The 14723-nt window shown below is 40.2% G+C and overlaps 1 protein-coding gene across 5 annotated transcripts in view; it reads left to right on the top strand.

The window, feature by feature from the left end:
* Window positions 1-14723, top strand: part of slc12a7b (solute carrier family 12 member 7b) — a 385059-nt gene that overhangs the window by 60909 nt on the left and 309427 nt on the right. For 4 of the 5 annotated variants that reach the window (XM_070880503.1, XM_070880502.1, XM_070880500.1 and 1 more), the window contains one exon: window positions 882-1068. The exons of the other annotated variant lie outside the window; for it this stretch is intronic. In XM_070880503.1, coding sequence (XP_070736604.1) covers window positions 918-1068 — 151 coding nt within the window. In that variant the 5' untranslated portion in view covers window positions 882-917. The remainder of the gene's footprint in view (window positions 1-881; window positions 1069-14723) is intronic. 5 annotated transcript variants of the gene reach the window in all.

The following is a 14723-nucleotide window of genomic DNA, read 5'->3' as shown; positions in this document are numbered from 1 at the left end:
ACCGTGGGAAGCTATGTCCATCCTTAATTTCTTTATTGTTAACCACATTACAACCTGCAATTCTGGGTGAATGTACGCAAGTGCCCAGCCCCACATGCTCCCACCATTGGTCGCTCAACACGTTTATCCCCACGCCAACTGAAAAGCGAAAAGACCGAATTGGAAGATTCTTGACTGTCAGTCAAACAGTTTTTTTTATCCATCTTCAATATTTTTATAACTAATCAACAGAAATGTTCAAAGAAAATTAAAAAACACAATTTTTACTACCCCTATGATTCTTCTCCTATGATTAGTTGCTTGCCGCAGTGTCCAGGAAATAATCTTTAATTCCTGCAGACTCCAGGACAATGCTGGAGGGTTGGTAACTCGAGGAATGAGTGCAGTTGGTCGCCAGACTCCGGTCTGCTAGCTGTATATCGTACCCAGAGGTTACAGCTTTAGCTTCTGCCTGAAGGTCACATTATCTGAAGCTAACAGATTCGTCAAGTGTCAGTCACTGGGAGTGACAGCCATTCACTTCGAAAGGCTTTTTGATGCATGTCACAAATAAAAAATGAGCCGCGTGTCTTTTTTAAAAATATGTATATAAACAGCAGTGCAGTGCTTCTGTTTCAGACTGGAGGACACAGAATGAGACGGGTGCACGTGGTTAGGTGTAGTGTTTTTTTATTGAACAGCCCAGGTTTGAAATTAGCGCTGGTTGGGAGGTGGAGCCCGGGGCAGTCTTGGGTGTATTAGCAGTGGGGACGGGAGTTGTGTTTTCTTTCTCCTCCTCGGGCTTAGAGACCGCTGTTCGCTCGGTCGGAATCCACCGGTTAACGGAGAAAGCGGGTCTGAGCACATTCTTCTCTCTCCCTCCCCCTCTCTCACACGGACAGAGCCGCCGACAAAGAACAACTACCCCCGTCCCCGGCATGTCCCAGTCCCAGAGGTTTTTGGTCACCGCTGTCCACAGCCGGAGAGACGGGCTTGAAAGTGATGGCATGCAGAATGGGGATAGTAGTGCTACACATGGAGAGAACACCGTGCCCATACTGGAGTATATCAGGGAGCCTAACAGATACGGTAAGAAGGCAATACATAAAACCCTTAACAGAAGGGAAAACGTGCTTCCCTTTTCCATTGAGATATGAGTAAGCCAGGCTCTGGCAGCATGGTATTTTTTTTCTAAGAGCTTCCATGTAAACAGTATGTTTGGGTTGCTAAATCTCTGATAGTTTAATTCAGATCCGAGTTGTATAGCAGCTTTGGATGTGTGAAATGGAGCAATTTTGGTTTGGAGCTTCAGTCTGTGTGTGTGCGCATTCCACTTGTAAACAAGTACTGGAGCCGTGTTTATGACTGAACATCCATACTCCAAAAAAGCCTTGATTAATGTTGTTATACTTTGAATAAGTTTGCCCCCTTTTCTCTCTAGTTTGGTTGATTGGCAAATTATTGAGCTGTTGCACTTGTGATTTCTGCTGCCCGCCCGTTTCTGTTGGTAGGCACTTTCTTCCCTCATGTTTTAACATTTTTGCCTGCAATCCATTGTTCCTTTTCTTCTCTCCCGTTTTGTTTTGCTCATTGACCTGGATACTTGGCCAGAGAGATTTTTTTGAATAGATAGCAACTCTGTCGTTTTCCCCCATTCCCCAATCTCTTGGCTGACTGGTCCTGTTGTTGATTGGTCCTGAGCTTACAGTACTTAATATTAATACATTCATTGAAGCCCTGGTTAATGTTGTAATACTTAAAAATGTCTCTAGTTCGGTTGATTAGCAAGCTATTGAGCTGCTGCACCTGTGATTTCTCTTTCCCCCCCCCCCCCCCCCCGGATGTTTGGCACTTTTTTACTAGGTCTTTGATTTAATGTTTTAATAACATGGCTGTAACTTGTTAGAGGGTTGATGAGAAAGGGCACCATTTTGAATTGTTGTGACTATATTATAGGAGTTGGCTAATTACAATGTAAAATTCAATGTATACCTGTAGATATAAATTGACATTAGAATTTAACACTGTCTACAGTTGAATTCCATTAAGTCACACCAATAATTCTGCAAATTGTTTAAAAACCTGCATTAAAAGTAGAAATATATTCTAGATTTTACAGCATGTGGCATCTCTCATTAAACTGCACTCAGTGCAATAGTTTGGGAATTGTCCTAAACACTAAACCAATATTTTGCTCAGTTGCAACAGGTTTAATTGACCTAATCTCTGGATCACCTTTTTTAATTGATCCTGTGAACTGCCTTGGGATTTTTACTATGTTACTAGGCGCTATATAAATACAAGTTGTTATATAAACAAAGTGTAAAATGTTTAATAAAAGTGCACAACAGGCAGTAAAGTAAGGAGGAAAAGAAAACAATCTCATTGTAAATAGTACCTGCTTATATTTTAAATATTGCTTTTGTGACTTTTTAAGTTAGTGATTCTCTGAGGCTAAAATTTCTGTAATAATCTGCACCTATATTGTGAAATTATTTTGTAATAGTCACACCCAACCAGTGTAACACCCATATTGGCTTATGATGTAAATTTTACTCTATATTTAGTGGTGATCCCTTGAGCTGTATATCTTAAAGTAGTGTCTTTCTAATGTATTCTTTAGATATAATTCGGTGATATAGTTGAGTTTAAATCCGGGGCAAAGAGTGGAAGTAGCCAAATTTGTTTACAAAGTCGCATTCCTCTCTTCCCCCACCACCAATATAGGAGCAGCCTGTGTAAATTTACTGGATGCACTTCATACAACTGCGTGGATATGTAATTGTAAATGGTTTCACAACACAAATCTTTAATTATGGGTAAAATTCCATGTCTAATCTTGGCTTCTTTAAAGTGACTTATCATAGCTGAGTCCACCTCCCCTGCCATCTTTATCTATAATTTAAATGAAACCAGACATGTGATAACACTGCTGCATTTCTTTTTTTTAAATGCTATTAAAGTTATTTAGACAGTATGTAGTAAAAATAGAAAATGCAGCTGTCATTGGGAGAGTTGTGTAGCATGACGAAGGAGAAAGACCTCGGGTTGCATTCCCGATCAATACAGTAAATAACGATGAAACATGTAGGTTTCAATGCCAAGGTACACTGCTATTTACATATGCATCAATAGAACACTAATTCTTCTATTTTCAAAAATCGTCAGTACCAAAACTAGTAACGTAAAGACAAATAGGTTTTATTAATAGTGCAAGCATTCAGGATTAAAATATTACTTTGGCTGGTTGCATGCTTCTGTCTATCTATCAATCAGTCAACAGTTTTGATTGACTTGTTTTTGTTATTTGCTGGTGTGCCACAGTAAGTGATCTGAAAATGACAATGTTGACACTTGCTCCCTGGCTCGACACATTTGAGCATTGGGTGCTATGATGAGTACTCACTCGGCTGTGAGGTAAAATCTACTGTGGGTGCTTTCGTATGTAAATCTTTTTAGAACTGTTACACAAGGTACATAGGAAGCCATTTTGTGCTTTGTTCTCTTTTCTAAAGAGCAGGTTTACTGAACAAGTGCCTCTTCTAACTGTCAATGATATGTTCTGCTTCATACCTTTCAGAAAGCTCAGGTTCTTTTATAAGTAGAAAAATTGTAACCTACAAATATTTAGTGCAACTAGAAGTCTTGGATCTTTAAAACTGTATAATTGCAAGTGTTGGTTTATTGTTAAGTAAACATCTTAGATGTGTATTGGTTGCGGAGTTTCCTTTCTTGTTCGTTTAGGCATGAAATAATAAACATCAGCAATGAAAAGAAAAGCGTACTTAAATTTTCCCTGCATAAAAGAACATTTAAAATATTGTTTTCCTCTTTCTTCTCATTTTGCCCCTCTCAGCCTTCCACTATTCTGAAGGCATCTAGCATCCAGCGATATGTGGATGTTGCTGGTGCTGTTCCTTGATTAACTACAGGGAGACCTTCTGGATCATTATAGAAATGGATCCCTGCCACATCATGGGGTCATGACTTGTACACATTTTTGAACAGATCAATGCCTAATCCCACTGAGACAGTCGATGAGTGCCTCGCCTTAAAGGGAGAACACCACAAATATTCAGGGAGGGGATGGAACAGCGACTATCGGATCAGCAATTCTGCCATGCTTTAGGATAGTGTGAATATTTAAGTAAGGTAATCATTTGCTGACATAACAGATTTACGAGAAGTATAGGAAACGCCCAGATTGTTGACTCACTAGTGGAAAATTTGCTTGGGATCTTTTAACGGAGCAGAACTGATTACATTAATGGTCAAAACTAGTTTCAGTATGTAGGATTTTTTTTAGTAATTACATATGTTCTTTCCAGTTTTTATCCTCAAAGTATTAACTTCCTGACTGAGGTATATGTAGTGACTAGCCAATGCTAGCAGGCTATCCAATTGTAGAGGGCATCACGGCTAAACCCAATTGTGTCCTTGGCTCTTGATGCATACATGGCCTGAAGGAAAAACAAAAGAAAGACTTGAATTTATATAGTGCCTTTCATTGACTCAGGATATCCCAATGTGCTTTGCAGCCAACAAAGTACGTTTGAAGTGTAGTCACTGTTGTAATGCGGGAATCGCAGCAGCTAATTTGAGCACAGCAAAATCCTACAAACAGCCATCATCATCATCGGTCCCTCGAACGAGGATGACTTGCTTCCACGAGTTCATAGGTGTTTCGATGAAGGATCCGATGTTCCAGTCCTGAACTCCAATTGAGAGGGTGGAAGATGCCTGTGCGTGAATATTTTTAATGTGTGGTGACCGTTGCACACCAGTACCACACGGGCTTGGCAGAGCTAGGTCTTGGTCCAGTGGCAAGGATTAACTAAGACGACTGGAGACCTGCTCTGCTGCATGGATTTAGCGTGTGCACACATCGCAGTGTGGGCTGGCCCGTGCTGCCCCAGGGCCCTTGGCTCTTCTGGGCCCCGTACCCTCATCTGTCCACCTCCGCCACGATTCTCGCTGCTCCTCCGCGATAAACATTCACCGCATCTCGACGCTCATCCGCCCCGACCTTCCCACTCCTGTACCTGGGTCCTGCCAATGTTCCTGCCCATGCTCCAAAACGACGACCAGGCTTTTGAGACGTCGTTATCAGCAGTGTGATAATGACTAGATAATCTGTTTTTTTTTTAGTGATGTTGATTAAGAGGTAAATATTGGCCAAGACACTGGGAGAACTCCCCTGCTCTTCTTTGAAATAGTGATACGGGATCTTTAACGTCCATGTGAGAGGGCAAACGGGGCCTCGGTTTAACGTCTCATCCGAAAGATAGCACCTCTGACAATGCAGCACTCCCTCAATACTGCACTGGAGTGCAAACTTGGTTCATAGGTTTGAGTCTGTGGAGCTTAATCCCTGGCTGATTTCCCCCACCCAATCTCTCACCCAGGAAACCTGCACCCAATTATAACCCCCTTGCTGCAATCCTACCTTAATTCAGCTAACTTTGTGAAACATGTGACTTGGACCTACATAGGATTTACAGCAGATAAACCGTCCATTTGGCCCAACTGGCCTCATGCTGGCATTTTTGCTTCACTTGAGCTTCCCCCAGTGTTTCCTCATCTAACTCCTATTAGCATAACCCTCTATTCCCTTTCCACTCATGCTTATCTAACTGCCCCTTAAATGCATAAATACTATTCGCTTCAACCATATTCTCACCACTCTTTGGGTAAAGAAGTTTCTTCAGAATTCCCTATTTGATTTCTTGGTGACTATCTTCTATTGATGACCTCTAGTTTTGCTCTTCCCTACAAGTGGAAATAAATTCTCTCTCTCTCTCTCTATCTACTTGTTAATTTTAAAGACCTCTATTAGGTGACCCCTTTTCAAGAGAAAGAGACCCAGCCTGTTCATCCTTTCCTGATGGGTATACCCTTGCATTTCTGGTATCATCCTTGTAAATCCTTTTTGCATTCTCTCCAGTGCCTCTATAAACTTGTACGCAGTACTCCAAGTGAGGTCTAACCAAGGTTTGATACAAGTTTAGCATGATTTCACTACTTTTCAATTCTGTCCCTCTAGAAATAAACCCTAGTGCTTGGTTTGCTTTTTTATGGCCTCATTAACCTGTGCCGCTACTTGTAGTGATTTGTGTATTTGTACTCCGAGATCTCTCTGCTCTTCTACCCCATTTAGATTTGTATTTTCCAAATAATATATGATCTCTCTATATTTTTACCAAAGTATAATGCCTCACGTTTGTGTTGAAAATCATTTACCAATTATATGCCCATTCTTCAGGTTTATTAACGTCTTCCTATAATTTCTCCTCAGTATTGACTATCCCCCCCCAATTTGGTGTCATCTGCAAATTTAGAAATTGTGTTTTTGATTCCAAAGTCTTAATAGTTAACACAAATTGTGAACAACAGTGGTCCCAGCATTGATCCTTATGGAACATCACTTCTCACCTTCTGCCACTTTGAATAGTTACCCTTTACCCCTACTCTCTGCTTTCTGTCTTGATGCCAGCCAGCGGGTTGTCCCATGACTCTGCATTCTCTGACCTTATTCATGAGCCTATTATGTGGTACCTTATTCAAGGCCTTTTTGAAAATCTAGATAAATTACATCTACTGCATTACCCATGTCTACTCTCTTTGTTACCTCTTCAAAAAATTCAATGAGCTTGGTCAAAAGGACTTTCCCGTTTTGAAATTTATGCTGACTATTCATTATTATATTTTTGGTTTCTTGATCATCTGTTTTCTCCTTTAGTTGGGATTCCATTATTTTTCCTACCACCGATGCAAGTTCCCTGAACATGTTCTGTCTCAGTTCTTAAGGAAAGATATTTCGTTAGCTATCCGCCAGTCCTTTGGCACTACACCTTTTTCTAATTAATTATTAAATATGTGTAGTAATGCCTCTGCTACCTCTTCCCTAGATTCTTTTAAAATGCGTAGAAGGGTTTTATCCTATTTGAGTTTGATTAGTTTATTTAATATATATATCATTATTTTAAATGCAGTTACCTCATTTCTAGTCTCATCATCCGATGTCATATCCACCTGTTCTGTCTCCCTGGTAAATACTGAAGCCAAGTCATTATTTAATATTTGTGCCATCTCTCTCTCTCTCTAACATTACCTGTGGTATTATCCTGCCTGTCCTGAAGTGGCCCTATTCCCATCCTGACCTTTTTTTAATTATGTGTCGCTAAAATATTTTATTTTATGTTCCTTGCTAATTTAATTTCAGAGTTCCTCTGCCTTCCAAATTGTTCTTTTGACTTCTTTACTCATCCATGGTGTCTCATGGTTTAGCATGTTCTTGTTTTTTAGTGGAATATATTTTTCCTGGAATCTGTTGAACGCCGTTTTAAATGTTTTCCATTGCTGTTAATAGGCCTGAAATTCGGGTCGGAGGCTTCCTTCGGACGAATGCCTCTGACCCGAGAATTTTTTACGAAAGTACCTGGTGGTCCCGGAGGCGCCAGTGATTGTGCTGGGAGACCTTCTCTTCCTGTATTTCGGAGCGCACCCCCGTCCTCGAGGTTCGCACGAAGAAGGTGGAGTCACTGGGCAACCAATCACGGTACAGTATTCTCATTGCTAGCAATGAGAACTCCGTATCTCCGAGTTCTTATTACTATCAATAAAAAAAAAACACATTAAACATCACATTAAAAAAAAAACACCTCACATAATTAAAATTAATTGAAATTAAAGTTAATTAAATGTGTAGAAATTTTTTTGGGCGGGGATTTTAAAAAAGAAAGTGTTTTAATAGGATTTAAAATAAACTTGCCTTTAGTGTACTGGGTTTTTGTAACATAAAAATGTGTATTTAAATTTTATTTTTATATGTTTTAAAACTCTTACGCTGGTAAAAGTAGGCTATGCACCTGCTTTTACCAGGTGCAAGAGTTTTAAGGACATTTGCTGGGGAAAGAGTTGGGCAAATAGTCCAATCTCGCCCGCATGAATATCCTGATTGCGGGCATGCATTCGATCTGTCAAGCCAAAACTTGACAGATCGGAAAAGCTGGTTTTTGGCCCATGCGCAGTGCGCACCGAAAACCGGCTTTTGCGGGGCCTCGCCGGGTCCGTACATATTCCGTATGGACCCGGCAAGGCCAGAATTTTAGCCCCATTGTTTGCCAATATTGTCCATTTTTGCCAATACTGTCTATTTTATCTTCCCAACTTCTAGTCTTAGCCCCTCAAAATCCGCTTTCCTTCAATCTATTGTCCTGGTCTTTGTCATACTTGTATCCTTCTCAATTATTATCTTAAAGCGTACTATATTGTGGTCACTATTGCCTAGATGTTTCCCTACTTTTACTTTGTTTATCTGCTCTCGTTCATTCCCCATTACTAGATCTAATAACAAATACTTCTTTGTTGCCTTCTTGCATATTGTGTTAGAAAGGAGTCCTGTACATATTGTAGGAATTACATTCCCTTACCCCCTTTACCTACCTCTTCTGTCCAATTAATATCAGGGTCGTTGAAATCCCTCATTATTATTTTATTGTTTGCATTTTCCTTCCTCCACCTCCCTTTCACTATTCGGTGGTCTCTAGACGACGCCTATCCTTTGTTATCTTTTATCTCCATCCATATGGATTCTATTTGTGTCTTGCTGGTAGCTGCATCACTTTTTTCTACTGCCATTATGTTATTCCTAATACTACTACTCCACCTCTATCTTTATCTTTTCTAAATGTTATACCCCGCAATGTTTAATTCCCAGTCCTGATTTTTCTGTAGTGATGTCTCAGTAATCTCTACTGTGTCGGGTTCCTCGCAACATATTATTGCCTCCAGCTCCCTGTTTTATTACAGACACTGTGTGAATTGATGTACAGACAGTTTAACTCATTTTGAATAGCAGTTCCTCACTTTATTTTTAACCATCCTTTTACACTCCTGTTGTATAACTCTATGTATTCCCTGGCCACTAATGTCCTCCTTGCTTTATCCTTTCCCGTTTTGTTTAAATTTAGGCTGGTTTCATTTCTTGTAAATCCCTCCACCCATCCCCCCCACCCCCTCATCTTACTCGTTTAAAGCTTAGGACCTTCCTATTTTGAATGAAGTGTTGAGCCTGCCTTCAATAATTATTAACAGATCTGTAATGAACTATGCTGAGAATTTTCACTCTTTTTAAGTGATAGTGCCAGCTAACAATTTATTACTAATTTTTAAATGGCTTTATAATAATTGACTTTAAAATATACCTATATATAGGTAATTGCAAATAAAATGTTGATGATTTATCATTCGCTTCCAAGGGGGAAATGTTACTTTTATTTAAAAATCTCTACAGCAGCTGTTTTGTCAATGTGAGTGTGACTGCTGTTTGACCAAGACTTCTAGACGGTGGGGTCCAATGTCCTTCGGGTGGGACGTTAAACCAAGGCCCTCTCTGCCCCCTCTGGTGGATGTAAAAGATCCACTAGTCCTCAACTAACAGCTAAAACAGACTATCTGGCCATTTACCACATTGCTGTTTGTAGGACCTTGCTGTGTACAAATCTGCTGTCGCGTTCCCTACATTACAACAGTGACTACACTTCGAAAGTACTTCATTGGCTGTAAAGTGCTTTGAGAAATCCTGAAATCATGACGGGTGCTACATGAATGCAAGTCTTTTTTTCCAACACTACAATAATCAATACACAGGCCAAGATCCAAACATCAGCTGGTTGGAAGCTATGTAGAAAGGGCTGTGGTGAGACAACTAGTTGGTGTGGGTTTGTTTCGTCTGCCCAAGTTGCCAGGGGAAGTCTCAGCCAGAATGGATGCTCCTGTGATATTTGAGCAACATCGGCAGTCTAGTTCTATGCTTGTTTTGGAAATACATGCTTTTGATGTGGAACGATCAAGCCACGAGATTGTGGGACCAATTAAAATAGACACATGGAGGCAGAAAAATAAGAATGAAAGGCACAAGAGAAATTTGAGAGACTGCATAAACTCCCATGAATCCTGGGGACGCAAGTGTTTGGGATCTCATGGGTTCTATTGCTAGCATTTCTGAACGGAAACCCCTAATGATGAGCAACGGAATCCCCAAATAATTAAAGAATTTAAACAATTCTAATAAAAATAAATGTAATTAAAAGTCCCTTTTTAATGAAGCATTTACAATAAAAATTGAAATTTTTGAAAAATGTAAGATTTTAATCTGAACCAAAATGTACATAAACTAATTAAGTCTTTGTGTATGTTTCTTTATATTAACCCTTACCCTGGTAAAAGCAGGTTCTACACCTGCTTTGACCAGGCGTAAGGGTTTCATGGGAATTTGCTGGGCAGTAGTTAGGCAAATAGCCCAATTCTGCGCCAGCGAGTGTTTTTGGGTTGCGCGCGGACGATCTGTCAAGGCGAAACTCTGCAGCGTATGCGAAAACCCAGAACCTGCGGGGCCTTTAACAAGGCTTACGATTTGCGGGGCATTGAAACTAATTGAGCGAAAGATGCAGATTGCTTACTCTGTCACAGAGCAAAAGTCATTGGACCCACAGAGACTGACCTTGCTGTATTCTGCTACTAGGTCAAGGTTGTTTATGAATCACATATAAATCAATGAATCAGAGTGAAGAGAAAAGACAGGTTATTAATACTTTAAATGCATCATCCTTTGCTTTCTTTAAATACATCCGTTGTCCCACTTTGCAAAAAATTTAGCCAAGTTGTACTCTTGGACTTACTGTATTTGAAATGTACATGGCCTGCCAACAGAATAAAGTTTGAAAAATTGCTACCAATAAAATGGTATACTTTGATTAAGTACGGACAAGATGCAATAGTTCCTGTGTTGGTAGTGGGTGAACATGACATATTTGTGGAAGGTTGAATGGTGGAAATGTGGAGTGGATAAAAGATGTGGCATTTTACATGAATATTTTTCCTGTATCTTTTCTGAACAGACTAAATAGATGGGGTAGGATCCTTGATGGGGAAGGTCACACATGGCCTGTGGACGGTGTGAGCTTGATTAATCCAAAGGGCCATTTTTGTTAATTTACTTTGTCTATGCCCTTGCAGATGGTGTATATAGATATTCTTCCTTTTCCCTCTTGAGCTCCGATCCTATTTTTGTAGTAATATCTGTTCATTTTTTTGCTTGTTTTCCTATTTGTGAGTCTATTTGTACTAACTGAAAGGCAGCCATGTCTCTGATTGGCTTACCATTTTCACATGACCTATTGCTGATTGGTCCCCTTGGAGGATAAGCCACACCCTGAAGTTCCTCTGGAATGTGTAACTGAAAGCGCCCAGCCCAAGTTCTGAGTGAATTTCCAATTTGTAATTCGATCCATTTTGACTTGAGAAACTAGAGGATAGATTTCCCCCAAAACCACCAAGTTCCAGCCAAAGTCCCTTACCCCAGCTCAGATGCATCCCTCCCCCAGCCGAAGTTTCTTACCCAAGCGCAAGACCTTACTTCCCCCCCCCCCCCCCCTTTCCCCACCCCCCCCCCCCCATAGATGGGGCATTGTGTGTGTGTTATCAACAGGTTTATTGGGTATGAATTGAATAGTGACAGTGTGTGACTTCTGGATTTCACCACTCCAACGATGTCCCTTGTAACACATGCACCGAGCTTGTATGCACCAGGAGGTTGGAAGAACGTGATCCATCTTCTCTGAGTTGCCTCTCTCCCCTCCGGGAAATGCATGCGCAGAAGGGAGACTTGGTACAAATAGCTACTCCATTATATCAACCGCCAAGTGGAATTAAAATTGGGTGTTTTTTCTAAATAGCCGCCAATCTGCCAGGCCAGTCTTGCACCGAGTGCAGCAAGTTGAAATCCTCCAGGAGCGTCTCTTAAGGAAATTGCAAGCTAACCATAAATAACCGCTTCACACTTCACTTATTCCATACGTTAACAACTTTATCACCTAGTTGCTGCATTTCTCCACATTACAACAGTGACTACACTTCCAAAGGTACTTAATTGGCGCTTTGGGATGTCCTGAGGTCGTGAAAGATGCTACATAAAAGCAAGTTTTTCTTTTTTTTTTTCCCCCTACATCTGTTCTTTCACACCTTTTCAGCATCTTTCTGTATTCCCATTCTTTGGGTTCAATTTTCCCCAAAGCATTTTTTTTGCGTACTTGAAGAGTTACGCCCGATTATTTGGGGCCTAAGTATGCCAAAAAAATATTCTAAGTTTTCCCGTTGGATGTCTTCATTTTTGGCGTGGTGTAACCCGACCTTTAGTTTTGGGGGTGGAGCCTTGATCTGCGCCAAAAGGATCGGCTGCCATGGTAACCAGGGACACAATGTGAGCTGCAAAATGAAGTATACAGCCAGTTCCCAACAGATGAAAAGAATTGAAAAACACATAGCAGCAACTTACCTCCAACCCTGCTCGAAGGGCTTGCCGGTCTGGTCCCATTCTCGGTTCCCGCATTCATTTCTCGCGCTCTCGTTGCTGCTATGTGTTTTTCAATTCTTCGTGTGTCCGGGCATCTGTTGCACCAATTTCCTTACCTGTGCCGATTTCTTTAGCTCTCCAGAAGGTTTTTCTGCAGAGGCCACATATGCTGGCATAAGCACAACTGTAGTAACTCTCTGCTGGCCAAACTTCCCTAAATGGCCACAATTGGTGTAGATGGCTGGTTACGCCCCCTTTGGCTGAAAAAAAAACTGACCTAAAAAAATCGTAACTAACTGAGTTATGCTGGTGCAAATTGAAATATAGAAAATGGTATAGATAAAGTAAGCCCACAGTATCAAAGTATGGCAAGAGACTAGGATATGAATTGAAAGGAAAATTAAAATTCAAAGTCAGTTTAAAAAAAAACCCATCTTTACAGAGTAATAAATGTTTGGAATAGTCTGCCCAGAGGTTTTAGTATATGTTCTGTTGAATTCCCATGGGGATGCCCCTTTGCACCTTATGTGCATCTGGTAGTTACCTGTGCACCCTCTTGGCTACAGATGGTGAATAATATACAGAAAAGGGTGAAGGAAAGTGGCTCAGGCAGGTTCTGGACATCAGCTCATCCGGTTGATCAGGCTTAACAGTGACTGGCCTTTTGCCTTATTTTGATATTTTTTTCCTTTTGGTAAATCTAGTAAAGAAAGCATTAAACTTTGTAATTTTCACTTTTCCTGTTAATTGTTTCAAGATGGAAAGGAACGTTACCTTTTTTTTAATAATCGGAAAATGCTTGATCTCAGTGTTGCGAAACCTTGCATAAGTATAACTCCATGAATCGTAATCAGCTGATCAATAATGGCATATCCTTTCTGTAACCAACCATCGCATGGGATTGTGTTAATTGTCGGGTCCATGTCTATCGTGTAGATGTGCTTGAAATCACTTCTCATAAATATGCTTGTTTTAATGATTTGGCTAGATTCTGGTTGCTTTTATTAAGTACTAGATACATATAGCAACAAAACTGTATGTGTTCATCTATTTCATGGTTATCGACTACAAAAAAAGGAACAATCTCCGAGAGGGCTGATTATATGTGACCCTGATGGGTACATGATCTATAACGAGATTGCATATGAGGGCATGTTGATGCTGCTGTCTAATGGATTAGCCTTTTTCTTTTATCTGGGGGAAGGCTCTGTTGATTTTGAAAGTATGGTCATTTCTAGGTTGCTGTTATACTTGGCCCACATGATGAAATGAGCCGATAGAATTTTGAAATTTGCTCCAGATACAATTATGTAGCTTGGAAAATGCTGGTGTAGGAGGGAGTGTTAAAATAATGTTGGACAGATGGAATTGTAAATTTAAATGTAAATGGTGTCTCTGCAGTTCGTGCAATGGAAATCTTCAACTGCAAAATTGAACTTTTGATAGTTTGTTTTTTAGTTATTCTACCTTACTTTAAGAGTTAACCTGCAGTGTTTACACAAGGTGCTGGAAGGATGGGCCAAAAATTGCCGTCAGAGGCTTCCTGTGGGTGGATGCCTCCGACCGGAATTTTTTTAACGAAAATACCTGGTGGTCCCGGAGGTATGTAGACTTGCACTATGAGACCTCCATTTGCAGACCAGCGTACGGGCCCACCTATTCCAGGAGCATATGTGCACCCTGGCATTATGTAGGCTGGACCAACCAATGAAAATGGCATATCCCCATTCACAGTAATGGTGATCTCTGATTGTACGGAGATCACCATTTCTATGAATGGGGATACCCCCCAAAACAAACATTTTAAATAAATAAGAAAAACAGTTCACATATTTAAAATTAATTGGAATTGCATGTTTTAGACAAAAATGTCTTATATTGAATTTTTTTTAATATGTTTCAATGGGGTAAAAATAACCTTACCTTAGCGGACAGGGTTTATAATATAAAAAATTAATGGCCCAGAAATCACGGCCTCCCCGGGTCCGTACGAAGTTTCTACGGACCCGGAAGGCGTCGGAAAAGCCGGTTTTCGGCGTGCAATGCACATGCGCTGAAAATCGGCTTTTCCGATCTGTCAAGTTTCTGGCTTGACAGATCCTCTGGATCTCAGGGGCGAGGACATTTGCAAGGGCAAGATTGTGGGATTTATGCATATCTTGCCCAGCAAATGTCCTCAAAATTCTTGCGTCTGATAAAAGCAGGCGCATAGCCTACTTTTACAGGCGTAAGAGTTTAAAAATATAATTAAATTAAATTTTAAAAACATATATTTTTAAAAACCCTGACCACTACATTACATTTATTTTTAAACATAATTAAAACTTTTTTTAAAAATCGGCAAATTTTTTTTCTTTTTTTTAAAAAAAAACATTTCTATAGTGTATTT

Source organism: Pristiophorus japonicus, chromosome 5 (assembly GCF_044704955.1).
Source record: "Pristiophorus japonicus isolate sPriJap1 chromosome 5, sPriJap1.hap1, whole genome shotgun sequence".
Lineage (NCBI taxonomy): Eukaryota > Metazoa > Chordata > Chondrichthyes > Pristiophoridae > Pristiophorus > Pristiophorus japonicus.
Note: the sequence above shows the minus strand (reverse complement) of the source record. Positions and strands in the feature narration are given on the sequence as shown.